At 36.7% G+C, this 27,575-nt stretch overlaps 2 protein-coding genes across 14 annotated transcripts in view; one reads left to right on the top strand and one right to left on the bottom strand.

Moving 5' to 3' along the window:
• Positions 1 to 10,187, bottom strand: part of TRMT1L (tRNA methyltransferase 1 like) — a 36,730-nt gene extending 26,543 nt beyond the window's left edge. For 4 of the 7 annotated variants that reach the window (XR_003794577.1, XR_003794578.1, XM_029230171.1 and 1 more), the window contains exons 1-4: positions 9,601 to 10,058; positions 5,114 to 5,224; positions 3,625 to 3,738; positions 660 to 724 (exon numbers count right to left, since the gene is read on the bottom strand). Coding sequence is in view for 5 of the 7 variants with exons in the window: in XM_029230171.1 (XP_029086004.1) it covers positions 660 to 724; positions 3,625 to 3,738; positions 5,114 to 5,224; positions 9,601 to 9,844 (534 nt within the window). In the remaining 2 variants the exon portion in view is untranslated. Of the gene's footprint in view, positions 1 to 659; positions 725 to 3,624; positions 3,739 to 5,113; positions 5,225 to 6,490; positions 7,409 to 8,033; positions 8,172 to 9,600 lie in introns of those variants that run through there. The other 3 variants (XM_029230174.1, XM_029230170.1, XM_029230172.1) reach the window with 3 other exon arrangements.
• A 160-nt stretch (positions 10,188 to 10,347) lies between these two features.
• SWT1 (SWT1 RNA endoribonuclease homolog) overlaps positions 10,348 to 27,575 on the top strand; it is a 91,628-nt gene continuing 74,400 nt past the window's right edge. For 3 of the 7 annotated variants that reach the window (XR_003794631.1, XR_003794632.1, XM_029230605.1), the window contains exons 1-7: positions 10,377 to 10,419; positions 10,979 to 11,078; positions 13,267 to 13,356; positions 14,841 to 14,924; positions 16,443 to 16,501; positions 21,422 to 22,157; positions 25,965 to 26,024. Coding sequence is in view for 5 of the 7 variants with exons in the window: in XM_029230605.1 (XP_029086438.1) it covers positions 13,276 to 13,356; positions 14,841 to 14,924; positions 16,443 to 16,501; positions 21,422 to 22,157; positions 25,965 to 26,024 (1,020 nt within the window). In the remaining 2 variants the exon portion in view is untranslated. Of the gene's footprint in view, positions 10,420 to 10,479; positions 10,490 to 10,672; positions 10,838 to 10,978; positions 11,079 to 13,266; positions 13,357 to 14,840; positions 14,925 to 16,442; positions 16,502 to 21,421; positions 22,158 to 25,964; positions 26,025 to 27,575 lie in introns of those variants that run through there. The other 4 variants (XM_029230610.1, XM_029230607.1, XM_029230606.1 and 1 more) reach the window with 4 other exon arrangements.

Raw genomic sequence — 27,575 nt, 5'->3', positions numbered from 1 at the left:
ACTAAGCATTATCCTAACTACTTAAGAAATGTTTGTTTTCCCCTCCCCAGTTCTTTACTTTTTTTAGTGACTTGAAAGGAAAATTAATAATGAGGACCCATTAAACTAATATGCATTCAGGATAGTGTCACTATAAAATATTTTATAATTTGTATTCCCCAAAGGTCAAATCTATCCTAAAAGTAAACACACGTACTTTAAAAAAAAAGTTAGTGAGATTTCAGAAAGTTTCTTCCTTCTGTCCTTTGACAAAGTAAGAGGAAGAATACAGGGAGGATGAGTATGAATCGACACATATTAAGGTATTTACTAACCCATGGAAATTAAAGGCTCTTATTCCATGATCAAAATTTATTTTGAAAGAAAAAAATTACTATTTAAAAATCTCCATTCCAAAATTAGTAAGTGGGTTAATTTTCCTTTTGAACACAAGAGAGCAGGTGATCTGACTGAAATTAAAAACTTTAAAATGAAAAGTTCAATACAGCAACTTCTTTCATACATTTCATATTTTTCCTACTATGGTAATCTGAAAGCCCTTGTAAACAAAATCTTAAACTCATTGCTGAATATGCACATTTTAGTCGTAAAGCAACTCAAAATTGCACTTTCTTTACGGACAGCTAAGTCTAAAAGAAAACAAATCTACCATGTGATACCTGTTCTCCAATAATGTTTGGTTTCACTGGTCGACAAGGTAAGTGACAGATGCACATCCTGTAACCTAGAATGAAGAATGAAGAATTGCTGCTTGTCTATCACTGCTCATTAAGTATTCAGTTATTATTAAAAATTACTAGCAAATTTTATTTTATAAGAATAATTGAGATTATTCTTATATTTGTAATGTCATAGTTTATTTGAATGAGACTGCCTTAGTTTTATGTACTTGCTGTATATGACATAGTATAAAAACAAATACAGGAGGATCTAGGGTCAAAACCTGGTTCTGCCAAAAATATCTGTGTTACCTTGGTTTAGTCATTTAGCTTCTTTGGGACTCAGTTTTATCATCTTTCTGCCATCTTGACTTTTTCTTAGGCTTCATCTTCTCTGCCTTATGCTGCATTTACCATTATACAGCCTCTTCTTCATTTATGATACGGCACTATCTTAGTTCTCTTCCCATCTTTCCTACTTAATCTTCTTTACAGATTCTTTTCCCTCTCTCATACTCGAAAATGTAGATTTTCTGTATGCTTGATGTGCTACAAAAATTTTTTCTCATTTCCTTGGTAACTGCAGTACCTTTCATGATTGCAACTATCTCCCCTGTGAGAAGGAATCCCAAATTATAGCTCTCTTACCAACTCATTCCTGAGGGCCAGATCTCTACTTTCAATTGCCTATTGAAGACATATGACTGGTTATTTCAAAACCTACTGTCGGGAATTCCCTGGTGGTCCAGTGAATAGGACTCCACACTTCCACTGCAGGGCACACGGGTTTGATCCCTGGTCCCTGTTTGGGGAACTAAGATCCCACAAGCCATGTGACGCAGCCAAGAAAAAAAAATAAAAATAAAAACCCAACAACAACAGAACTCCAAAAAACCTACTGTCAAGGACTAAAATTTTCACTTCCTCTTGAACCAGGTCTCTTTTTCGCCTTTTTAATGAATGATAATGCTTTCCAGTTACTCCCAACTCAAAAACTAAGTTATCTTTAACTCCTTTCTTCTCATACTTTACATCCAATCATTTATTTGTATATGTTGAAATGTCTCAGGACTCAGACCTTGGACAACAACTTTTTTCCACCTATATGTACTCTTAAGGTTATCCCACCCAGTCTTACGGCTTTAAATACCATCTATATTCTGACAACTCCCAAATATGTATCTCTAGCCCAAACCTTTTCCCCAAAGTCTAGATTCATGTAGCCTCCAGGCTACTTGATACCTCCACTAGATGCATCTCAACATTTGCATGCCTAAATCTGAGGACCTGTCCTTCTTTCTCATACCTAATGCAGTCTTCTCCATCCCAGTAAAGGACAACATTTTTCTAGTTGCTCAAGTCTCAAACACAAGCATTCTTGGCTTTTTCTCCCTCATCTCCCTTCTATTCCTTCAGCAGATCTTATTCAACATATTTGCCAACTACTTTGAAGCCTGCTCACAAAGACAAAATCATGTTCACCATCTACCAGATGACCACCATGTGAAAGAACCCAACAACCTAATGTACATGACAGAGTAAAGCAATACTATGAGCCATCAAAGAGAAAAGAATAACTTGGAGGAGGGAGACCAAACCTAAAGATTAAACAATGGCTTTAATAAAGCAAACGAAAGAGACCTTTATAATTAAAATGAGATCTTTCTTTTTTGATAAGAAGTCAATATGGTTTACTATACATTCTTATAAATAATTAAACATAAGACATAGGCTTCTGAATTAGTCTCTAATTCCCTTTTCTCTTAGTAATTAGTGATAATCTAAGAAAATAATTCTGGTATAGTTCTGGCTTCTTTTTTGGGGTGTCTTATAATGGCTATTTCATTCAGTCTGGTTGAAACCCCAGATAAGCACATTTAACAATGACTATACTTATATAATCATATATAAATATAAGTATATACATGTTTAAGATTGATATTTAGGGCTTTTTGGGGGGGGTACTTTTTGTTTTTATCCCATATATTGCTATTTTCATTAGTAGTTTACCATGGAAATCCTTCCAAGTAAACTGGTATAGATGTAATATACTCTTTTCAATGGCTGCATAATATTTCATGGTATGTATGTACCATAATTTATTCAATCTCTTATTTTAGTTCCAAGTTTTTGTCACTAAGCACATGCTGCAATGAATATTCTTATACACCTATCCTTGTGTATTGCTGCTTTTACTCCTAGGAAAGAGTGACTGGTGGATGAATATTTTAAATTTTTTAAATGTTGCCAGGTCTCTTTCCAAAAATGCTGTAATATATAATTCACTAACTCAGAATCTAATAATTCACTGTCTCTAAGAAGTATTTTAACTTGGTAAGATGTTGTTTTTTGTTCTTCAACTTTATTCATTTCTTTATATGAGTCCTCTCGTTAAACTTACTCCCTCAAATTGTGTCATTTTTGTCACTATTATAATTGTTTTTTTCTAATTTCCATTTATCTAGAGTAGAGAGACTCTGATCAATCTTGTATCTCACCACTGTTCCAAATACTCTCATCAACTGGCTTTTTTAAGCCATCAGCAGAAAAAAAAAGATGTTTCTTCTTTTTTCCAATGTTCATACCAATTATTTTATTTTCTGTTTTACTACATTTATTATATCTTCAAAAATATGTGTAAAATTGTAGTTGTTTAATATAAAAGGAAAAGTATAACTTATTAAAACATGGTTCAATAAGTAATGTGGACCTTCAGCACCAAGCAGGTACCCCGTACAGAAGAGATGCTTAATAAATGTTTGCCACACTAAACTATTGGTGTCACATCTATCTATTGCTTAGAGAGCTATATGGTCTTTTATTAATAAATACATTAAAAGAGGGGCATTAATCCTTCATAATTTTAAACTGAAAATATTTGATTATGTTTTCATTAAAATTCCAAAACTGGTACCAAATCTTTAATTTCGTTTATATCACTTTTAGCAAGCACAAAAATACTAACCTTCAAATTCAACTGAGACTTTCCAGTGTAAATTTTGAAGGTGACGATGAAGCTTATGACTATTACAAGCTCTGAATTTTTCCTTGGGGCACAATGGACAAGCCTGTTTGTTTCCTGTTAAAGGAAAAGGAACTAATAAAGCAGAGAATATACTAGCTATTAATGCTTAAATTTAGCTACAAAAGAAGTAACGGGGAACCTCTCTTGCCTCTGCCCTTTACCCCCCAAAACACATACTCACACACCTTAGATGATATCTTTCTTAACATTAAGGAGAAGTCATTCCTGCCTCAGCAGGTACTTAACAATAGTTGTTTTAGCACATGGTCAGTGACTTATTTTTTTTACCTAAAACTCTCCTCTCTGTGGCTAGCAGATATCCTTGTTGCCACTGGGAACAGAGAGGATGAGGAAGTGATAAACTACATGATATCCCTCCAGCCAAAGTGCCTGCCAGAGAGAATGTCATCCTGTACTTTGGGCAGGAGAAAAGGCAGCAGTTGTCACACTCCCAGAGGGCTAGGAGCTGAGCAGAGAGCATAAGTATCTGCTCTGATACTCTTCTACTCTAGCAGCAACAAAAATAGTTAATGTGCGGAGTTAGAAAAATGGAAGAAGGAAGTGGAAGGAGTACCTTGGATCCTATATAATTGCTATTCTGAGACTGGGGTCATGGTTACAACCACTGTATCCTATTACTAAATTTGTAAGTTCTTCCTTCTTTATTAACATATTCTTGGAAAGATTATGTATTAAATAAGTTTTATTTAATTAGAAATGTAATGTATCTTAATAAAAACTTTGATAGTATACAAGAGAATTAAAATCTCAAATCCAGGTTTAAAGCAATAAAATATACAGAAATAATAACTCAATTTTTAATCCAACAAATATCTTTCACACATAGCACATGGCAAGTATAAGCACAATTTTATTTCTTTTATTTTTACATATATATATATATATATATATATACACATATATATATATATATATATATATATACACACATATATATATATATACTCTGCCTACTTCAAAAAACTGTGAGGAGATCTTGAGGATGGAATCCAAGCACTAAGGATGGCAAAGTAGAAAGAGAAGAGCTTGGGGCACTGACAACATTGTGAAACTCTGTACCAGCCCTAAACTGCCAGCCTTGGGACTTCTTTTACATGAGAGAATATAAGCCTCGATACTACTTTCTGGATTTCTGTTACTCATAGTAAAATGTAATTCCTAACTTTTAGCATACAAAGCCCTTATATATCCATGAGACTGTAATTTCCTTGAGAAGTTGTGAAATAACTTATCTCATAGCACCTTTGCATATAGAAGGCTATAATTTCCTAAGTAAAAAACCATTATTTTACTTCTGCTCTAGTTCAGTGAAAATAAACAAGTCTATGCTTAGAAAAATTTTCATGTGATGAAAGATGACAAATCATTAGAAACTGAGAAAAAACACATTTTCAAATCATGGAAATACCTGCATCAAGATTATCTGAGTTCAGTGAACTGGCAGAGTCAAAATCCCCTTCAGTTACGAAAGCTAACTTCTCTAGATCAGCAAGCTGCCTTTGAATTGAGATGTGTCTCTCTGAAAGGAAATTTTAAGAGTTAGAAAATTATGCTTTAACAATCTGTATTCCAACTTCATTTTTATTTGATCATGTCACATGGAATTTTACACTTTTATTTCCTATAGCACAGTGCCCTAGTACCAAGATGGGAAACTCAGTTTATAAAATGACAAGTGTGCCTAAGAAGGCAGAGTTGGGGAAAAAACTCTGCTGTGTAACCTCACAGCTTTCAAATTCTATCTTATTATTCAATATAATTCTACAAAAGAAAGGTTCTAGTCTGTACAAAACACTGAAGCCATGTTTCCTGTTTTCAAAGAACTTTCAACCACGTGAGAGATTAAAATGTTAACTACTAACTAGAACACAAGGCAGGATGAAATGAACACTAGGAGTAAAGGTAATATAATGGTGGCCTACAGAGGAAGAAGTAATTCATTCCAACAAGTGCCCCTGGGAATGTCTTCACTGAAGAAGTGGCATTTGACTGAAATTTAGGGTATGAATAGAATTTCATAAGGTAGGAAGAGAATTTCAATAAGTAGAGATTTCGTGTCAGGCCTTATAAACTGAAGTAACCTAATAAACAAAGGCATGTGGTGTAAAAATACACAGCCACCTCTATACCACTCCTGGCTGGAAAGTAGCATGTTTGGGGGATAGAGTTGGTAGAAAGATATGCAGCCAAAAATGTATCATGGAAGACATAAATTTTATGCAAGTTAGTTTGGACTTTACTCTTCAGGCAACGTTAATTCAGGTTTCTGAGGAAATCAAAGACATGATCTGAATGCATTTCAGGAGGGTATCTCTGGCTGTAGTACCAAGGATCAATAACTGAGGTGAGAAATTAGTAACAGAAAAGTACTGGAGAAGAGAAGGTAAAAAAAGAAGCAAAGAACTTGGGATGTGAAAGTAAAGGTGAAGATTAAAGGACGATCCTGAGATTTAATAATACTGTTAACCAATAAAGGAAGCAGAAAACACTTTTGGCAGAAAGGAAGAGGAAAGAGGAGACAAGGGAATTTAGTTTTTTACACAGTGTGTTTGATTACTACTGGTATTAGGTACTCAAGTCCAGTAGGCAGTTGAATCGTTTTTGGAGCTCAGGAGGGATTCTGAATAGATATAACTCAAAAATACACATTAGATGAAACTATGAGCATGAATAAGAAAGCGTAAGGGAAAAATTTTGTGAAACAGAGAAGAAAAAAGCCAAAAACTCAGTCCCAGTAACACATTTTTGGGTTACTCAAATATTATACATTCTTCAAATTACATACCTGTAAATTTTGGAATATATGAATAAATCTTTCCAAAATATATTTAACATTCTTGAGTAAGTCGTGTGTGGGATGCATTCCCCAATGCTGCTGAACCCACTACTGATTAATATAAATGGATACAATTTGTAAGTGAGGTATGGAGGTATGTAGATATTTGTAAGAGACGTTGAGGAAAATCAAGAGGGTACATTCAAAAAGGAAAAATGGTATGGAGAATCAAGATAATGCAGAAGCCAAGAGAGAAGAGACTGTAAAAGAGAAATGCTCAACAGTAAGTATCACAAATAGTTGCAGAGATCAAGAAAAGACCACTGGATTTAGTATTTAGCAAGTCTCTAGTGACCTTTAAGAAAGAAGGTTCAGTGAGGTGTCAGAGTACAAATGGGACTGGAAGGAGAAACCAAGTATAGAAAATCAGCATAGATTATTTTTTTCAAGAAGTTTGGTAGTATAAAAAAGGAGATGGATGGGATTGTAACTTGTTTTTTCTTTCTTTTTAAGGATAGAGAGACCTGAATATGTGTAGCCCCAAGGAAAGGAACATTTACAAAGTGGAATCCTGAATATGCAAGACTAGGAGATGTAACTGACAGGAAAGGATCCCAGTGAGATAGGAGTCAATGGGGGTAAACCACAAGGCTCTCTAATATTAATTATATAATTAGATTATATAATTTCTCGGCACTGCTGTCTTCCTGCCTATCCCTCTCCAAGCTTCATGCCCAGTTGCTTTGTTTTCCTTCTGTATAATTTGTGTTCTTGTTTGTCTCCCCTACAAATAAGCAGTAAGTAGGCAAGGGCTATGTCTTATTCATCTTTGTAACAGTTAAGTGCCTAGTGCAGTAACTTGCACACCGCAGGCACTAAAGTTTTAAACTAATTTTTAAAAAAAAATCATTAGTCTTTTTGGATGCAGCAGCACACTGCGTCAATAATTTTGGAATTCAATTCAGCACTGTCAGACATTCCTGCTAAAATTTATTAAAAAATTTTTACTTAATTCTAAAATGAGAAAAACAAGGAGCAACAAATGCTATTGTTTAACTTCTCATACCAGGTATTGTTCAAACGACTTACAATGAGATATGATTTCTATAAACAGGTAAAATTTTTTCCCACATTACAAAAACCTTTTATTGCTCGGTGTCTGACCTTACTGTCTAGTAAGATTCAGGCAATGAATCCACGTGTACAAACCAACCTATTTAATTTGAAATCATAAAAGCTTTTGGCTTCCATAGTTCAAAGATCTGTGTGCGTGAAACAAGATATATAGTGCTACATAACGATGTGCTTATTTAAATCATTCCAACTACTAAGTAGTACAAAGTAAGCAAAAGGGGCCTGGTAAGCTAGAAAACTGAAAATCCTGTGGTCCGCTACTGAAGTAAACTCTAAAAGATCTGTCTAAAGAGTCCTGATATGCCTATGTACATCTCTGAAATCACTTTCTGGCTCAACACAGTAGTTATCAGTCAATCTGTACTTAAAATCACTCAATCTTTTTGTAACACACTAATCCAGAAGTCAATAGGCAAACCTCCTGTTAAATCAGATGAGTCCAAGATGCTAGGAGGTTCTTTTAAAACTTCTTTTTCCTCAATTTTCAATTCTATTTCAGATATGCCATCTTCATTTTGCCCAGTTAAGACTGATTTCAGAGGGCTAACTAGACCATCTAAAAATAATTTTTTAAATGTGATTAATATGTTTCTAATGCATTTCAGATTCTCAGTCATTACCTACTTGTCCCAGCAATGCATTTTCAGTTTTCTCAAACATCATGCATTCTTCAAATTACACACTTGTAAATTTTGGAATATAGGAAGAAATCTTTCCAAACTATATTCAACATATTCTTGATGGTGGGGAGGTGGAGAAAGCATGCATTCCCTAAAGCTGTTCAACCACCTCTAATAAACATAAAAATATCCCATTTAGAGATGAGTTAGGGAGGATACCTTACTCAGGAGAGTGCTCCTCCTCCTCCCCCATTGTAGTTGTGGATGAAGAAACAACTGGCCTTATTTTGCACCTACTAGCTCTGATCTTCTGTGATAAGGAGGGGCCTACCAGAGGCCTGCTGACTTTGTCTTTTCTGTGATCTGCCCTACTCTTAAATCTACTATAACAATTTATATGTTGTTTTAAAATTGTAAAATAATTCATTAGATTATAACTGTCCAAATGTTTTATAAACATTAATCTCACAAGTGGCTTAGAAGTAAGAAAGACAACGAATTAATTTAAGATATTTTGTTATAATTCAGAAAGAGCATAAAGGTCAATTTTGGGACTAAATTTTTAAAGAAAACTTTCTTAGACCTAACATTCAAAATGTTCAGAAAATTCCTAAGAAAGTGTTACTTATCAATCTTTTAAATTCCTTTATGGTCCAATAAATCATCACTTAGAAAACATGCAAGCATATTCAGAAGCACAATAATACGGGCTATTAATTTTCAACAGCTGACTTCTGACGGAAAAACGTACAAAATTCAATTGGTATTTATGTCTGAGGGAAGACATCTGTAATTTAGCCGACTCTTTCTTAAACTGTTCATCAGCCTCAAATTCTTTTTGGGAGCAAGCTGCTAAAGAAAATGAAATAATGAGAAAAACCCATCTCTTGTCTCTGTCGAGGCACAAAAGCTAATTGACAGCAACGGTTGCTAAATCTTGGCAGTTAGCATCTACTACAGTAAACAGGTTGCCTCGGTTACTCTATCATATTTTAAAGGACTTAGTGAACCATGGCAGACGGGGCTGAGAGGGAAACTACCAAATTAGGTGTAACTTCTAAATTTTTGTACCAAAAAGACTCCCTTTAACGAAGAAGCCCACAACCTCATTATTTCCTTCTATCTGCAGCACACCTGGCCTCCACAGATCCTTCACTGTGAGGTCCCCAAGGTTTGTGGAGATGCCTTCCCCCATCCTACACCCGTTTTACCCGCTATACGGGTTCCTCCTTCCTCCCCCCATTTCTCTAAAACTGCCTTTCCCCATAAAAACCATCCCAGGGGAGAAGGGCCTCCCCTACTCCCCAGCAAGTCGCACTTTCTCGCTTCTCCTGCGGCAGACAGATCTGGGCCTCCTGCACTTACTGCTTTCAGCCTCATCAGGGGCAGAGGCTAGGGACGGGGACAGGGTCGGAGCCTGGGCCAGGGCAGGGGCTGGGACTGGAGCCGAGGCCGGAGTCGGGGCCGAGGCCGGAGCCGAATCCGGGGCCGGAGCTGGGACCCGAGCCGAGTCCGGGGCCGGGGTCGGGACCTGGACCTGGGCCACTTCCACCTCCTCCTCCTCCTCCTTCTCCTGGGGCAGCAGCTCCTCCTCCGCCATATTCTCCATAGTTACCGCCTCCGTGCCAGGCCCGACCGGGGACCAGGAGGGGCTCACGGCGGGGTGAGACAACTGGCGTGAAAGCCCAGAGGGCCGGATCCGAGGAGTGGGGAAGCAAATGGGGAGGGCGGGATGCGTGCAACAGACAAAAGACGAAGAACCAGTGACCAAATCCAGTCAGCAGAAAAATAAAAAGCAACAGACAGCGATTCTCGGTCCCATCCAGTTCCTTTTCCCCGAGACGTTACGACGCCAGCCCAGACTGCGCAGGAGCGGGCTGGGGACGGCGTCCAATGAGGTCAGAGAGTTCCGTTTCCGCGGTGCGTCTCCGTCCCAGGCGTCAACCACGGAATCCAGCCAAAACTACAATACCCAGGGTGCACCGCGCCGCACGGGGGGCGGGGCCGGAGTTCCAAGTTCTCAGAGGAAGTGAACGCAAAGCTAAACGAACGCTCGGGAGCGTTCGAGCGGTACCCTGCCTCTGGGCGCAGAACTACATTTCCCAGCGGGCATCGGGGCTCCGCGTCCCTTTCCCTTGGCCCGGGCGTCCCGAGTCGCCACCGGCGGGAGCGCTGGTGAATAAGGTAGGGAGCCGGGGCGGGGTGTGGGGGGAATCGTTGACGTTACGCTGGGCAGGCTCCGCGCCTCACTCCGGTACCGTAGCGGGCGGCCGGCGGGACGGACGGAGGATTCCGGGTCCCTTCGAACCTGGGCTGGGCGACGCTGGGGGCGGACCCGGGGTTGAGCCTGCTCTATGGAGGGTGGGGTTCTGGCCCGGCCCTTCCTCTGGGGCTGCCCCTCGCCCCGGCTAGGGTGAAGTCTGTTAGTACGCGAGCCCGTGGGCCTAGGCGGTTTACAGGACGCTGACAGGCTCGCCTGTCAGTCGGGTGTCTGCTCCTTATTTCGCACCTTCACGCACACCGTGACCCGAACACTCTTTTCCTTTTGTTTTTATTTTTGCCCTAATCTACGTATTCCCAGTATCAGCGCTGCGCCGTGGCTGTAAGATTCCTGCGGATAGGGAATTTGGCGGGGTGGGGGCGGGGGCAGTGCCCTGTGCTTATATTTAGGCTGTTAATACCCAAAGCTCGTTAATATGTTGAGCTTCGGGGCACTTGACTGATGCGATTCACGTTCCTCAAGGTGTATGCAAGTGAGTTCCCCGGCCCCCGTACTTCTCTTGCCTTTACTCTCTGAGACATCCTGAAGAAGGTATCTTCAGAGTTTGGAAGAATCATATTAAGTGAGTATATTACTTATCTGTTGCTGCCTAAGTTATCTCAAAACTTAGTGGCATAAAACAACAAAAACATTTATTACCTCACAGTTTGTATGGGTCAGGAATTCAGAAATGGCTTTCTGGGTGTATCTGGCACTGGGTCTCATGAGACTGCAGTGAAGATACCGACCAGGGATGCTGCCGTGTGAAGGCTTGCTTAGGGCTGCAGGATCAGCTTCAAAGGTGGCTCATTCACATGCCTGGCAGTCAATTCATTTTTGGCAAGAGGTCTCAGTTCTTCCTTGGTGGCCTTCTCTTTGGGTTACTTGAATGTTCTCATGATATGGTGGTTGGCTTTCCCTAGAGTGAACAATTCAAGATAGAGAGTAAGGCAGAAGCCACAATGTCATTAGACCTAGCCACATACTACCATATAGCAATATCCTGTTGGTTACGTGGGTTGTCTCCATTTATTGTGAGAGGGGGCTACATAAAACTGTAATTACCAGGTAGCAGAGATCATCAGGAGCCATTTTGGAGACTGGCCGGCACAGGAAGTCTCCCCTCATTTAGTTTGTATTCTGATTTCCATAGAATCAATATGAATTTCACACTAATATGAGTATAAAACATTTGTCATAGTACACATATGGGTGCTTTTCCTTTGATAGTCCACTATCTGCAGTGTTTTTTTTCCATTTGTCTTATGGGTAACAGGTTCAGTTGTGTTTTTTTTGTATTCACAGCACAATGTGAATGGGTTTAAATTGTAAAAGGTAACATAACCAGTCCATTCCCTCTAAGCAGTTTATCTCATGGAAATTATTATTTTTCATTATGCCTTCCCCCGCTTCACCCCCCGCCAAGTCCCCCATGGAATGGGATCCTTGGAACAAGAAAGAGAAATGAAGATTATTCTTCTAATCTGAAAGCTCAACTGTGAATTCAGTTATTGCCATAAATTATCTTACAAAGCAAAATTTCTGGGTAATTTGTTCTTAGAAGTTTATGTTGGCTACTCTTTTATTAATTTTTATTATTATTAGATTTTTGTTAGCTATAAGCATTTTTATTCTTCCATAATCATCAAAACATTCTAAAAGTTTGATTTAGCGTGATTGATCATTCTTTTATAGAACTTCACTTAGTGTGATCGTGACTGACCAGGAGTAGTTGCAATTGCTTGGTTTCTAGTCTTTGTTTTGTTCATAGTGTCAGTACATATCACTGCCAGCAATAAACTCTCCTTTGGACTTTGCTTCTGGACCCCTTTTACATCCTCTTGCCCCAACAAACCTGGTGATATTCCCAGTCTCTGGCCTCTACGTTCCAGTACAGGATGGTTGTATACACTATCTTGAGAGTGTTTATGACCATAAGGAATGACTATGTTTGTGTGTTTGTTTGTTTGTTTTCCTATCAGTAACTAACAGTATAGACTTGATCCAGAACAGGGCTGGAAAAGTGAGACTGGGATGGGAAGTGGACAGAGGGACTGGATCAGCAAGAGTTGGAAGTGGCTCAGAATGAACAATGAATATTCTGGGGAAGAAAAATTCACTCATTCATTCACTCAGCAGGCATTTGTGAACACCTCAGTTTTCAATACAGCATATTCTTCAAGAAGCTCAGGGTCTAGAAGAAGGACAACCACGTAAGCCAGTATTTGTTAAGACCCTACTGTGTACTATCCTGTACAAGGTATCTTTACATTCATAGTTTCATCTGAGTTCTTCAAAAATCTTCTTGGATGAGTTATCTCTGTTTTACATATAATGAAACTAGGGCTCAAAAAACGTATGTATTTTGCCTGAAGTCGCACTCAGTGAGTGATGGAGGGTGTGTTGGGAAAATGAAGACTTTTGACTAGTTGGTTTTGAGGTATATATAGGTGGGGCAAAATACAGCAGTCTGGCAGGCAGTTGAAAATGGTGTTGTGATGCTTGAGAGAGAAGTCAGGGCTAAAGGCATAGTTTTGAGAGTCATTCCTAAAAAGGTAATAGATGAAACTGAAAGAGAGGAACAGATCATTATGAGGGAGAATATAAGTAAAATAAAGTGGAACAATGAGAGAATCCTGTCACCTTGAGAATGGGTAAAATATGGAAATTATTTTGTAAAACTCCAGTCTTTAAGGAACTGAAAAAAATAATTTCTAATGTTTTTGTTGTGGCAGTGGTAAAACATAATGTGCTTTTGATATTTATTTTAGCTTTTCAAAATGTCCAGCAAAGAATCTTACGGAAAAAAAGAGAAATCTCTGAGAAAAGGCACTGCCCCATCACCCAATGTTGATGAAGAAGTAAGAATTCTGGTTTGTTGCCCTAAAGATACCCTTTTTTACAGTTTATTTTTGTGTAATGAAAAAAATACACCTCAGTTTTAAAATGAGATATGTAAATATTTTGTTCTTCCCTTCTGACCCAGGAAAAGTCACTTGTTATTCTCGTTCTTTACTTGCATATTTTATTTATTCCTCACAGCTCTATGAGGTAGGTACTGTTTTTATCCCAATTATACAGATGAAGAAACTGAGGCTTGGCGGTGTCCTTTGTGCTTCCTTCTCATCTTCTTAAACTATAATCTTTCAAGTGCCCAGCCTCAGTTCTCGCAGCGTAGTAAACTTCAATAACATTCTTTCAGTTGCTTGGGCCGGAACCCTGGTCATCATGCTCTACCTGCATCCCATCTATCAGCAAATTCTAACAGCAGAGTCTGACTCTCGCCTCTACTTCTATCACCGTGATCCAGGCAATCAACTTGCTTTCCTAGGTTATTTCAGTAGTTTCTAAATTGATCTCCCTGCTTCCACCTTTGCCTTCTTGTGTTCTTGACATAACAGCAGAGTGATCCTATTAAACTGTAAGATCATGTCACTCCTCTGCTCAATATTTTCTCATCGTTTTCCGCTTCAGAGAAAAAGCTGAAGTCCTTGCTGGGGCTGACAAAGTGAACTACTCTCCCCATCTCATCTCCATTACATTCTCTCTTTGCTTTCTCCACTTCTTGGCTTCCTTGTTGTTGTTCCAATAAGCCAGGCACATTCCTGCCTCAGGGACTTTGTGCTTGCTGTTACTCCCTTTGAATTGAAAAATTTTCCCTAGATATCCACAGGGTTTGTTCCTTCATTTCTTTAGGTCTCTATTCAGATGTCAACTTACCAGTGGGGCCTTTTTTGACTACTCTGTTTAAAATTGCAACTGCCTCACCCTTGCCTGTCAGCCCTTCCTGACCCCTTTCTCTGCTTTATTTTTTTTTCCATAGCATCATCTGACACACTAAATATATTATTTGCTTATTTGTAAATACCTGCACTAGTTTTTAACCTCCATGAGGGCAAGGACTTTTATTGTTTTTTCATTAATCTGTCCTCACTGTCTAGAAGAATGTCTTTGATACATGGTAGGTACTCAAAATATGTTTGTCCTGGGTCTATTGAATTCAGGATCCACTGAAAAATAACTGGATATATGGCTTTGCTTTGTAGAAGATGGAATTCCACCATGGCAGTGCCACTTCTCAATGTCCTTGTCTGAGTTGTCTGCAGCCTTCTGCTGTAGCACCTGTATCCCATCTCATCCCTAGTTCAATAGCACCTACATCTTCTGATTTCTAGTTGGGTCTTTCTTCCTCTTACCAATGTTTGTATGCCCTTAAACATTGTTCTCTGAAATTTATTATTAATGTAGAAAGAATCTTGATTTATAGTAAGTGATGAAATAATGCTCTCTTATGCTGTGCTTTATTTTGTGCTTTTCTTCCCTTTTTTCCAAATGGCATTCTTAGGATAAGAAAGAGAAAAAAACCTCAGCAAATTCTACTAGTTCACCTTGTTCTGTAATATCAGTTTCAACAGAGAAGAGAAAACTGGTGAGTGTTTAGCTACTGTAACTAACTCTAAAAATTATTTATATTTAAGTTTTAATGTGCAGTTAGAAGGTTTATGATATAAATTCCCCCACTACTTTTCCATTAATTTTTTCTTTATATTATTCTTACTTTTTGGTAGCTGATAGACAGAAAACGAGTTTTTTCTTTCTGCTGCTCACTAAAAAGCGTTTATCAAGTTCTTTGTTTCTTTGTGCTAATAGACCCTATTATGCGGGATTAGACAGCATGAATATAAATTTAGACAGTTTTTAGGTCTTTCCCCATATATGGTTATATTTATCTTTACAATTTCATTTTGAGATAGCCAAGGCACATACAGTGTTTGCATTTTCAGATTCAGAAATAGAGATCCAGAAAGTTAAGTGATTTGTCAAAGGACACAAAATTATTTGCAGCAACAGAGCCAAGTCCAGATTTCTTTCCACTGTCTCACAAGTAATTTGAAACAGTGACAGCAGACCAAACACATTAACCTAGTACATGGGTGGTTGTGAAGTACTCATCATATTCAAGTGGGAGGTAGGTGTATATCAGGATAGCTACACAGTTGTTGTAGGTAATAAGAGAAGGTAGTTGTGAAAGTTCCATGAATGAAGAATTGGGTTTTTAAGAATTTGTTTTCACATAATGAAACTGCTGTTGCAATTTATTCTTGCTTTATTAAACTTCTTAAAACACTGATTTCATCATATTTCTCCTCTGTTGAAAAATCTTCATTTAATTTTTTAGTTTATCATTTAGGACCCTCTTAAATTTGGTCACACCTTAACTATCCAGTTTTCTTTTTTCTTCTTCCTCAAAACAGTCCTGCTTCTAGCGAGACAAGTTTATTTTCTCTCTTCTGAATTTATACCAGTAGCCTCCAGCTTCTTAGAATGCCTAAGCATTTTTAACTGAGAGTGCCTTTTTCTTTTATCCATTAATCTTTATTCAATATATGTTCAATATTTAGCATATTTTTTGTCTACCTTTTTTTCCTAGGTACATTCCAACTTTTGGTGTTTGAGGTTTTGAACTCTTTTTACAACTTACCGTTTATTGTCCTGCTTTGATACTTATGTCCTTTATATTAGGTTATTTGTACATATCCTTCTACTTCTTTCTACTTTATCCTTTTACTGTACTCTGAACTCTTTAGGACAGGGACTATACCCTCTTTCTCTATTATTTTTCTTGTGCCTAGCTCTTGTCCCCAGAATACATAGAGAGACAGGGTGGTAGAATAGAGAGGGTAGACAGATCTGGTTTCAGATCACGGCTCTGCTACTAACTTGCTCTGTGATGTTGAGGATATTTTTGCTCTGTTTGAGCCTTGGGTACTTTATCTGTAAAATGGAGATGATAATAATAGCTGTCTCACAAGATTATTGGAAAGATTGATTAAATTATTGTGTCAACCTATTCACTAACACATAGGTATGGAAAAAATACCGTCTCCCAATCTCCTTCCCCAGTGCACAATTTATATTTCCTAAATAATATCTTTTTTTCTTTCAGAAATCAGATGATACAGATATTCTGTACTGTAATGTAAAAAGAAGACAAGAACTGAAAAGGTAAGTTTTCTCTTTTTCTTGATATATTTTCACTTTTTTTTAGCTTTGAATTGTGAGACTAAATACTTAGATTCGCAAAATCCTTTATTTTGTTTAGTACTGTTTTGCATGCAAATATTTATAGCTAAATCACAGATTATGGTTAATTTTCTTAATATTTGCATAAATTTAAGAAAAAGTTGAGTGAAATGAAAAGTCTATCAGAATTCTATGCTATGTAAATACTACTTTCAAATAAAATGTAAATTTTTATCTCAAATAATTTGATTTTGATGCACCCTTATAAGATATATAACTTCATTATATATAGTAATGGAAGAGGTTATGAGGCTGATTTAATAATTTTGGATAAATTATCTTTGCATATTACCCATGAAGAGAATATGTAACTTATTGAATTGGTAAGGGCCTAAAACCACGTTAATTAAAAACAGGTTATGGCTACAACTAGAGAACTTGGGGAATAGTGTTAGAAATAATGGAGATTATTTCTCCTTAGTTTCCTGTGTTCTTTGGATAAAAAATTCAGAGAATTTTGTGGTGAAGGAATTCTTGCCACTAATGGGAGTAAATAAGTATAAAAGGTATAGTGCATGATAAAAGTTGGTAAGATCAAAGTTTCTCTGAAAATAAGGAGTTACAGGAAAACAATTAAAGTGGCATTAAATCTATGAATAAAACTTCTGCTTCCCTGACAAGCTCAGTTAATGTTTGCTAAAATCAAAAAATCCAGCTTGCCTCTGACTCTTTTTCAGTTTTTCTTTTGAATCATCTTCTTTTTTTTGTGAATCTTTGTCTCTATATTATTATCTGTTGAAGTATACTCTGTCAGAAATTTCATGTTATATTGACTATCACTTTCTAAATTTTTCAGATTTTTAATGCCTTTTGTACTAGTATCTGGTTTTTTAAAAAAATTTTAAGTTTGAAAACACTGCCTGATTTTTCACTAGTTACCTTTTGCTTAAGAACACATTTTCTAGCCTTGATTTTATATCCATGTATAAGAGTGTAAATGGAGTTCTGATCTGTATACTCAACCCCCTTGGACTTATTCATATAGTCTCTGGGAAGAGGAAAAAATAATGTTGAATTATTTTGAGAATAGGATCAAAATTATTCTAAGGATGCAATGAAGTTCAACTTGGCGTCAGTATTTACTCAAAATCTGCTACTTGGCCTTCAGCCCTTGCATCACTGAATAGTTGAATGTCTTATTCAATGACATTTCTGTATCTCTGAACCCAAGTGTGATCAATGACCATGCTATTGTGTGAGTTATTACCGTATCTAATCAGGGTAACAATATCAGTAACATGAACAGTGCAAAGCATCTAGATTTATTGTTAATCTCTGATTATTTACTTTCAGATGTTGGTGAGTAGTTTAGATGTAACTCGTAGTGAAATTTTCTTTTGTCAAAGACAAAAGTGTACGGCATACAATATACTTCAGAATGACCTTGTTGTGCATTTAAACAATGTGATATATATTTGAAACGTTGATTGGACAAAAGAAAGCTGTAATACCGTGCTTAGTAGATATCAATATCAGTAATGTGGGATTTCTCATGACCATTGGTTGCTTGCAGAGAAAATGATTCATTTGAGATTGTTGTTTACTTCCTGGAGTAGTAAACAAACTTATTTGCCTTAAGGTTATAAATATTTCTTTATGATACATGGCATCTTCCGAAAAGATCTCCCTATTCAACTACAGGAAAGGTCCCGAAATTGATGTGCAAACGTTTAAAGCTGAGATGTAGGTGGAAAATCAGAGAGAATTTTGTCATGCTGAAAGCCAGTTACATTGTATTGTTACCACAATTCCAGATCCTTGGTTGAATTTATTAGCAATAAAAATATAAGCAAAGGCAGCAGTCTCTTGAAAATATTCAGAAAGCATTTCGTCAGGTTGCACACAGTTTGTGGGATTTCTTCAATAAAAATTGCATCATAACTATTGGCCAAATCTTTAAGTCTAGGAGTTGAAAAGGAGATAAGTTTTATCTCAGTTAGTATTAGAGAGATGGTACTGTTGCCATCAGCAGTACCCATTATTGGCAGAATTAACCAAAAAGTACTTTATTCTTCATTTGACCTAAGTTGAAAGTAAGTATGTGATTTAATATCCTAAATGTGCATTATGATGGCTAATGGAGTAATCTAGCCACTGGTAATGTTGAGCAATTATTTTTCTTGCTGTATATCGTGTTTCAAAACATTGGTTACTAAATTTTGGGACTTCCCTGGTGGTCCAGTGGCTAAAACTCCGTGCTTCCACTGCAGGGGACATGGGTTCAATCCCTGGTCGGGGAACTAAGACCCCACATGCTGCGTGGCATAGCCAAAAAAATTAAAATAAAACATTGGTTACTAAATTTTAAAATAATCTAATTATAACAATTAAATTTTTGACAAGATTTCACATTTATTTTTGTATCACAAGAGTTCAATCTAGGATGGTGATATTTAGCTTCAGCTGATACTGAGTTTATGCTTAAGTCATTCATAAAAAATAAGTATTTACTATATGTCTAACATGTCTAAAAAGATCTCAGAACTTTAGTATTTTGGGTTGCAAATACACAACTACATTATCACAATATAGCATTTTGCAAAACTAGTTGATGAGAGGTAACTTCTAAGATTTAATTTTGTTGGTCTTTTAAAAGGTATTATAATGCTGAGTTTTTATTAATTATGACCATATGGACCATGGTGCATAGATTGCTGTGAAATATGCAGTACAGGGCCATTGTGAAGAAAAAAATAAAATAGGAATTTTAAACTGCTCAGAAAACTACAGGGTCCTGTTAAAATTTTTCTTTTGTTTGTTGTTTTTCTGATTTTTCTTTAATGCCATTGATGTCTTATATGATATACTATTAAGTGTCAAGCTAGGGTCCTATTAAAGTTTTGTTTTATTGCTACTTATTAACAGATAAATAATGATAGGCAGTCTTTTTGTAGAAAGAGATAGTAAAGAAAGTAAAACCAGATGAAGACTCAGGTGAAACTCCTATAGAAACTCTGAGATGTTTATAGTTTGCTCTTGCATAATTAATTATTTGAAAAGTCACTTATTTACCATCTCTTTCTCCCCTGCTGGACGGTAAATTAATTGCGGGTACGGACTGTATTTGTTATGTCCTCCGCTGCCTCCCAGTGCCCGGCAGAGTGACAGGTTACTTAAAAGGCACTTAAGGATTTACTGATATAAATTAATGGATTGTGGTTCGTCGAATTTTTTTCCCCTTTCTTTCTGACTACAAAGTAATGTCTAGTTTTATTAAGCAGGAAAATGTTATCACTTCTAGCTATTGCTGCTTCTAAAACTTTTTAGCACATTTCTTTCTAGCTTTTTTACTATGCTAGAAAACTGTTGAGACCGCATTATGTATAGAGATTTGTACCCTACTTGTTCTCTGCTTAATATTATATCAATATGTTTTGTTATGTCATTGAAAACTTTTCATAAACATCATTTGAAATGACTGTGACACTCTATCATATTCGCTAGAATGACATGTTTTTTAGTCATTTCAAAAATTTTAGCATTTATCTCGTACCTGATTTTTTCCTCTTATAAACAGCCCTGAATTGAATATCTTGCTGTTATTATTTTTTAGTCCATTTCTGCTTTTTTTCCTCCTTGGTATAGAATTTCTAAAGTGCGAATTACTAAGAAGTCAAAGGATAAGAACATTTTTAGAATTCTTAATTATATTGTGAGATTCCTTTGTGTAACTGTTAAATCATTTTGCATTTCCACTTGCAACATATGAGAGGGTCCATTTTACAATTTCTTGCTGGTGTTTAATGTTATTTAAAAATCTTTGCTAATTTGATAGAAGAAAATGGTATGTTGTAATTAGCATGTCTGTGACTTCTAGGGAAGTCAGACTTTTTTCCCCAAAGTGTTTATTAGCTATTCCCTTTTTCTCTTTCATTAATTTTCTGTTTATGCCTTATTCTAGAGTCTTAGTACTTTATTTTTTGAATTTTATTTTTTTATACAGCAGGTTCTTATTAGTTATCCATTTTATACATATTAATGTATATATGTCAATCCCAGTCTCCCAATTCATCCCACCACTACCCCTGCCCCGCCACTTTCCCCCCTTGGTGTCCATATGTTTGTTTAGAGTCTTAGTACTTTTTTTTTTTTTTTTTGCGGTACGTGGGCCTCTCACTGTTGTGGCCTCTCCCGTTGCGGAGCACAGGTTCCAGACGCGCAGGCTCAGTGGCCATGGCTCACGGTCCTAGCCGCTCCGCGGCATGTGGGATCTTCCCAGACCAGGGCACGAACCCGTGTCCCCTGCATCGGCAGGCGGACTCTCAACCACTGCGCCACCAGGGAAGCCCTTAGTACGTTTTGATGAGCTTTTTATTTACTAAGGCTAATAAGCTGTCACATATGTAGTAAATACCATTTCCAAGTTCTTTTAATTTTATTATTTTTTAATATGCTAAAGTTTTAAAGTAAATAGTCATTTATGTTTACTGTTTTCCTTTGTGATTTTTCCCACTGCTATTAAGTTTAGGAAGTTCTCTATTAAGAAATCAGATAAATATTCCCTTTTTCCCCTATGGTTTTTAAGTATTTAATATGAAGTAGAGCAGTTATGGAAATAATAATTATTTTGCACTTAATTGTTTAATCTGTTTGAAATTATACCATCTGGTATTATATAAAGCTGTACGTTTGTGGGTTTTTTTCCAAATAGCAAACCAGTTCTTCCAATAACCGTTTGTTGAGTAATCCTTTCCACTTCATTCTTAATGTAGCCATTTCTTACTTTTTATGAAGTTCCTATCAGGCCAGTTCTTTCACTTCCTCACTAAAATGATACAGTGCAATATTACATATTATCAGGTACAATTGTAATGTAACCTAGTTTTCTGTGCTGCTTTACAGACTGAATGTAGAAACTGACACTCCAAGAAAGAGACCAAAAATTAGTTCTTCATCCCAAGGACTTGTTAAACTCCAAGAAACATCATACTCAAATGATAATCAAATTATTTCTCAGAGTCCTTCTTCAAATGGAACTAAAAAAGGTATAAGTAAATGTGTAGATTTTAAAGTTAAAGATATTAAATTGACAAATGTTAAGAGTGAGCTGGACCGTGGAATTAAAAACTTTAGCAGTCCTAAGATTGCCAAAGATGTGAGACCTAAAGCTGAAGGCCAGGCAAGTGAAAAAAAATGGCCTCATCTACTTGCTCAGAGGGAGAAGATGAAGGAACTCAAGAAAGAAAGGTACAATAAATTTAGAGACAGTTCTGAAAAATATGTTTTGGAGAAATGCAAGAGAATCCAATTTTCTCAGGATTATAAGTCCAACAAGATAATTAAGGAACCCCTCGAATCTAGAAGAATGATCAATTTCAAAATCCTAGGAGAATCCCGTGAAACCCTTCAGAAGCTTGTAGAAGAAGATGTCTTCAGTTTAGATTCTAACACGTTAAAGACCAAGCAGGAGAAAAAAGAATGCCTGGAAGGCTCCCAGTTTTCGTTAAATTTGACAAGGCACAAAAGTGAACATTTATTTTCAGATTCCACGTATAAGCAGACTGTTCGTGAGTGGGAAGGAAAATATCATGAGCATCAAAGAAGTAATGATTCAAGTTCTAGTGAAAACCTAACCAAGGTAAGGTAGTGCAAAATGAATATAGACTTTAGCAAAGAGTTTTAATGTACTTAGGTTTGTGTTGTTTCTATTATAGATAATGATCATAGAGAGCTGATTCTATTTAGTCAGGAAGATAATGTTGATTCTTTTATTTTACCACGATAATTCCAACTTCCTTAGGAGGCTATCCTGGCAAGTATCAAGGATCCAAAATAAGAGGGAATGTGTAAAAATATAGAAAGAAGCCATTATAGATCATTCTATCAGAAAAGCACTGTGACAGTCTTAGGCTCTTCTCTAACTCCAGGAACTATAGAACATCCAGGGGTTATTATTTCAAATAGCTATTCGTTTAACAAATTTTTTTTTGAATGCCCTGTATGCCAGGCACCACAATCACTGTCTTTGTTTTCAGAGACTTACTTAATATGAGGAGACACAGAAACAGCCACCTCAGGTCTGATCAGTACTTATCACTTAATATGGGAATACACAGCAGGGGATTAACATGGCCTTGGTGCACCGTGGAGGAATTAATTCAGGAAGGTTTACTGGAGGGGATAACAAGTAAACTGAGAACTGAGGATTGAATAGGAGTTATTCACGTGCAGACAAGATGGAGTGAGATGGGAGAAGCAGGGATGTTCCAGGCAAAGGGAACTATGTGTACAGAGATCCAGGCTAGAAAGCTGGGCATATCTTGTTTTGCTTCTAAATTGTGTAATAAGTCAGCATTTGTGGACTAATTTGAGAACCTAATTGCTACAGCCTTGTTTCTATGGCAAATAAAATTATTTATTGATACCTTTAAGACAACTTTTAGAACTTTGGAACTTCAGAAGCTCTGAAATTTAGAGACTGCTTAAAAACAGGTGGTGGTGGAGCCTACCTACTTTTAGGAATCAAGACTACAGAGTGTAGTATAAGATACTTCCTTTGAAAAATGGATTGTAACTAGGGAGGCCAGAAGAGCTTGAGAGAGAGTACTCTTTGTTCACTGAACTTGAAGGAGTCCAAAGAAGGAAAGAATTGAGTTTGTTCTTTTTATTGCTTTCTTAAAGGAAAGCTACAGTTTTCTTCTTGTGCTCTATAACCAGTTCTGTAGAGTAGCATGCAAGCAAGGAATCTGAATTTTCCAGTATGTTTACCAAACATCTTTGTATCATTGTTTGGTGTTCCCCTCGTGCTGTACATCTGAGGAACAGTATGAGAAATCCCTGCACTGCATCTTACAGGTTTTTTTGCTCTCTGTGTAGAATTGCTACACAAACCAAAAGAGGTACATAGCATGAATATTAAGTTGTAGGGAAGCAATTTTTGCATGATTACTTTTCAGTTATTGGAATTAAAACTCTTTATATTCCCTTGATAGCAGTCTTATCTGACTCAAAGTCATGTAGACACAGGAGCAGCAAGTAAATATTGTTCTTATCTTGAATATATTATCTTTAGCATATTATTGACAGTAGCTAATCATCTTAATATTATATTTGTTGTTTTGTTTTCCTCATATATTCCTCAGTAGATAATTATCTTCCTAAAATAATGAGTGTACTTTACAAAGAAATAACTGTATTTTCTGGATTTAGTAATCCTGTTATGCTTTCCTAGGAGAAAGTGACTTATTTTGTTTCTTAGGTTTTATAGTCCTTTGATACAGACCCTTCTCAGTTTGCATCATCCCCTCACCATTGCTAACTAATGTTCTAGAGATTTGTGGTTTATAGGCCACTTTTATAAGTGGTATCCCACTTAATTCTTATGAGTCTGTGGGGTAGAGATTCATCAGTTTATCAAACATTAATTAAAGATACCTATTATGTGTTAGGTTCTAGGCATTTAGAGATGAATAAGATGCTTTTTACCCTCAAGAAGTTCCCAGGGAGGTAGATTAGTAAACAAATACAATTGCAAATACAGTGAAGTAAATATTAGAGCCCTAGGAATTTGGCTGGTATTAGTATAAATTTGGGAGTGAGTTAAGGAAGGGCTTATTAAGGTGGAGGTTCTTAAGCTTGGTATTGAAAAATGTGTAGAGCAAAGAATAGAAGTGTTGTCCTGTCAGGGGAGAGGACCAGTTGTGTAATGGCCCAGAGTTATGAAATTGCATGGCAAGAGCCTACGTGGGCACTTAAGTTGTTCATTTTGACTTGAGTTGTGTAGAGAATCTATAGAAGAGGGAGTTGGGGAGGAAGCGAGGGTCCAGAAAATGGATTTCTTTATCTCTCATGGGAAAGGTGGTTTTTTATCTTGTAGATGGTACAGAGCCATTGAAATGTAGTCAGGGAAGCAGTATAATCAGGTTTTTAGTTTGGAATCACTCTAGCAGATAAAACCATTTATACCATCATTATTGTTATTCCCTTTTGTCATCTCTAGGGAAGGCTTTATCCAGGTCCATGTATTTAATAAAGCATGGTAGGGGAAGGCAAACATTTAACACCCACTAAGACTTTCTTTTATAATAAGGAGGAGGTTTTCCAGGACAACTGACACGAACTTTTCTGGATTTGGAGGTAACAGAAAGTTTATTGAAATCACTGAAAGTGACCTGTGATCAACGAGAGTGAAGGGTAGTAGTAAAAGAATGAAAAGACTTCAAATGTCACGAGTTTCAGGAAGTTCTATAATAATCTCTAGCTTGGTTGGCACTCCTTAGCTGAAAAGAACCTAAAGCTCTAGTGAGATTTAAAGTCAGGTGGAAAAGGCATTATAAAACCCAGGGTCATGGAATAGTAAAGCTATAATGGGCCTACGTGTGTGATGTATGTGGTGTTGTTGTATCAGGTGAAGATTGATGTTAGGTAGTTTGGGTAGAAGCTGAATTCCCAATAAAGCAACATATGATACACTTGTTTAAAGAGGGTCTGTAATTTTTATACAGTGTCTTGTAAAATACATGTGAGTTTGGTGCTTGGAGAATTCTTAGAAGATGATTTTGTTTAGTAGTGGCTTTTGCTGAGTTCCTTGTCACCTGTATGTAGGGTTGAGTAAGTCTCATCCACTCATCAAAAGTGCCAGTGAAAAATTGAGATTTTCTTTTTCTTTTTTGAGATTTTCAATCTTTGCTAGGAGACAAAAAATAAAACACCCATAAATGATAACATTTTTCAGCTTTTCCTCCCTCAGCCATATAATAATCTTCAAGTTCCCTTTGTTTTGTCATGTCACTTTTATAAATGGCTTACTTACTCCTGGATAAAAACTTCCCACCACCGAAGGCCAGCTCTTTTTACCTTTGCCATGGTTGTTGTGTTTCTTAGGGTGACATGTTTTATCCTAGAATACGAGTATTTTTAGGAATGTATATATAGAGATGAGTAAACCCTAAAGAATTTCTACTATGTTTCATAACTTAATAGAATGAGGCTTTTCTATTCTAGGGGCAATTTTTCATCTGGGGGCAGTTTTGCCTCTTAGGAGGGCATTTGGCAACTGACTTGATGGAGACATTTTTTTTTTCAGTTCATTGTTTTTCTTTTTATTGTGACTGTTTAAGTATGTAACCCCAAACAACATAGTTTACTTGTCTTTAAACTGAAATATAAATCCTTTTCTCTTCAACTCCATTTACAATCAGATTTTATCTCTATTACTCCACTGAAATTGCTTGGGCAAAGGAATGGAGACATTTTTGATTGTCAAGGTTGGGAGTGAGTAGATATCTAGTGGGTAGAGGGAAGAGATACTTCTAAACATCCTACAACGCATAGGATAGCCCCCCAAACAAAGAATTACCTGATCCCAAATGTCAGTAGTGCCAAGGTTGAAAAACCTAACTCTAGGTATATGCTTCGTAACTAATAAAATTACTTTTCATTTCAGAGTTTTGAAGCACCGTGTTCTTCAGTGTCACTTGAAAGTATTCAAGATACAGATCAAGAGGTTACTGATATATTTATTTACTTTGAATATTTTTAATGAAATTAAGTCAAAGGGTTCCTATTTCAATAAAATATAATGAGTATAAAAACCTTGATAGTATGAAAATAACAGTGATATCACTGCCTAATTCAATACGTAAGTTTTTATGAAGCCATGAAAAACTGTTTGGAGAAGTATTTACATTTACTTTATCACCTTTTGGGCTTTTTTTTCTAATAACCTGTAATCTGTTTTGACAGAGTATCTTTTTTTAAAAAATTTATTCATTTATTTTTGGCTGTGTTGGGTCTTCGTTTCTGTGCGAGGGCTTTCTCTAGTTGCAGCAAGCGGGGGCCACTCTTCATTGTGGTGCGCGGGCCTCTTGCTGTCGTGGCCTCTCTTGTTGCGGAGCACAGGCTCCAGATGCGCAGGCTCAGTAGTTGTGGCTCATGGGCCCACTTGCTCCACGGCATGTGGGATCTTCCCAGACCAGGGCTTGAACCCGTGTCCCCTGCATTGGCAGGCAGATTCTCAACTACTGCGCCACCAGGGAAGCCCCTCTAATCTGTTTTGAATAAAGAGCATGGAGCCTGTGGCCCACAAGTTACGTGAATTTTAAATTAATGTTATGTTTTTGCATGCTTATGCCTTGGCTTGCCAAAATGCAGTATGATATTAGCATGTTTTGCCTCATTTTTCTAATTAGCAGCAAGATGGACATTTCTTCAATGAAAATGAGGGCACATACATTTATTTTTTACCTGTTGCTTCATTTCTCAACTAGAATCTCCTGGTTGAACCTCATAGAATTATTGCATACAATTTTATCTTCCCTGCTTCTAAATTAAAGTTAGATTCATAGAACACTTTGTGTTTTTCTATTTAAAGGAGACTTTAAAACCATACTGATTGCTTTTTATCTGTGACAGTCAGTTATACTTTTATGTCTTTTGGGTCAATGCCCCTTGAGAGAAGAAAGATTTCTCACCTCTGCTCTAAAGTTAGATTATACTTTAATTTCTTTGCATCAGAATACATCAGGGAACTACTTCCCTGAAGTGAGAAGGGTATTAAGATCTGGATTTCAGTTTTTGATGGTTCATAAACAATCTTAGGAAAAGCGCTCATCATCTAGATAAAAACATATTTGGCTCCTAAAATACTTTGAAGTGAGAATGGGAATGAGAATTAACTTGTTTTGGAAGTCTGTTTTGTACTAGGCTCTGTGAGGTTCTTCACATTATTTCATTTAATCCTTATGAAAAATACTAAAAGGATACAGATATTTAATATTCCTGTTGTGTAGATAAACTGAGACCCATGGTTGTTAAATAATATGCTTGCCTAAGGTTGCAGAAATAATAAAGAAGAGAAGAGCTATATTAGAAACGTTGTGTATGTTTATAAATCTGTATTCTTTTATCATGTGGCTTTCATATTTTTGTAAATATTTTTCTTTCCACAAACTATCTCATATTAAGTGAATTAATTAAGCATTAATTGCTTTTTTCTCTTACTAATCTGCAGAGAAACTAATTCAAAATATTTTGCTGCGGGTCTTTTGCAATTTAG

This window comes from Monodon monoceros, unplaced genomic scaffold, assembly GCF_005190385.1.
Source record: "Monodon monoceros isolate NGI ecotype Baffin Bay Population unplaced genomic scaffold, NGI_Narwhal_1 Super_Scaffold_18, whole genome shotgun sequence".
NCBI classification, from domain to species: Eukaryota; Metazoa; Chordata; class Mammalia; order Artiodactyla; family Monodontidae; genus Monodon; species Monodon monoceros.
The sequence above is the reverse complement of the archived record's forward strand: the minus strand, read 5'-3'. Positions and strand labels throughout refer to the sequence as shown.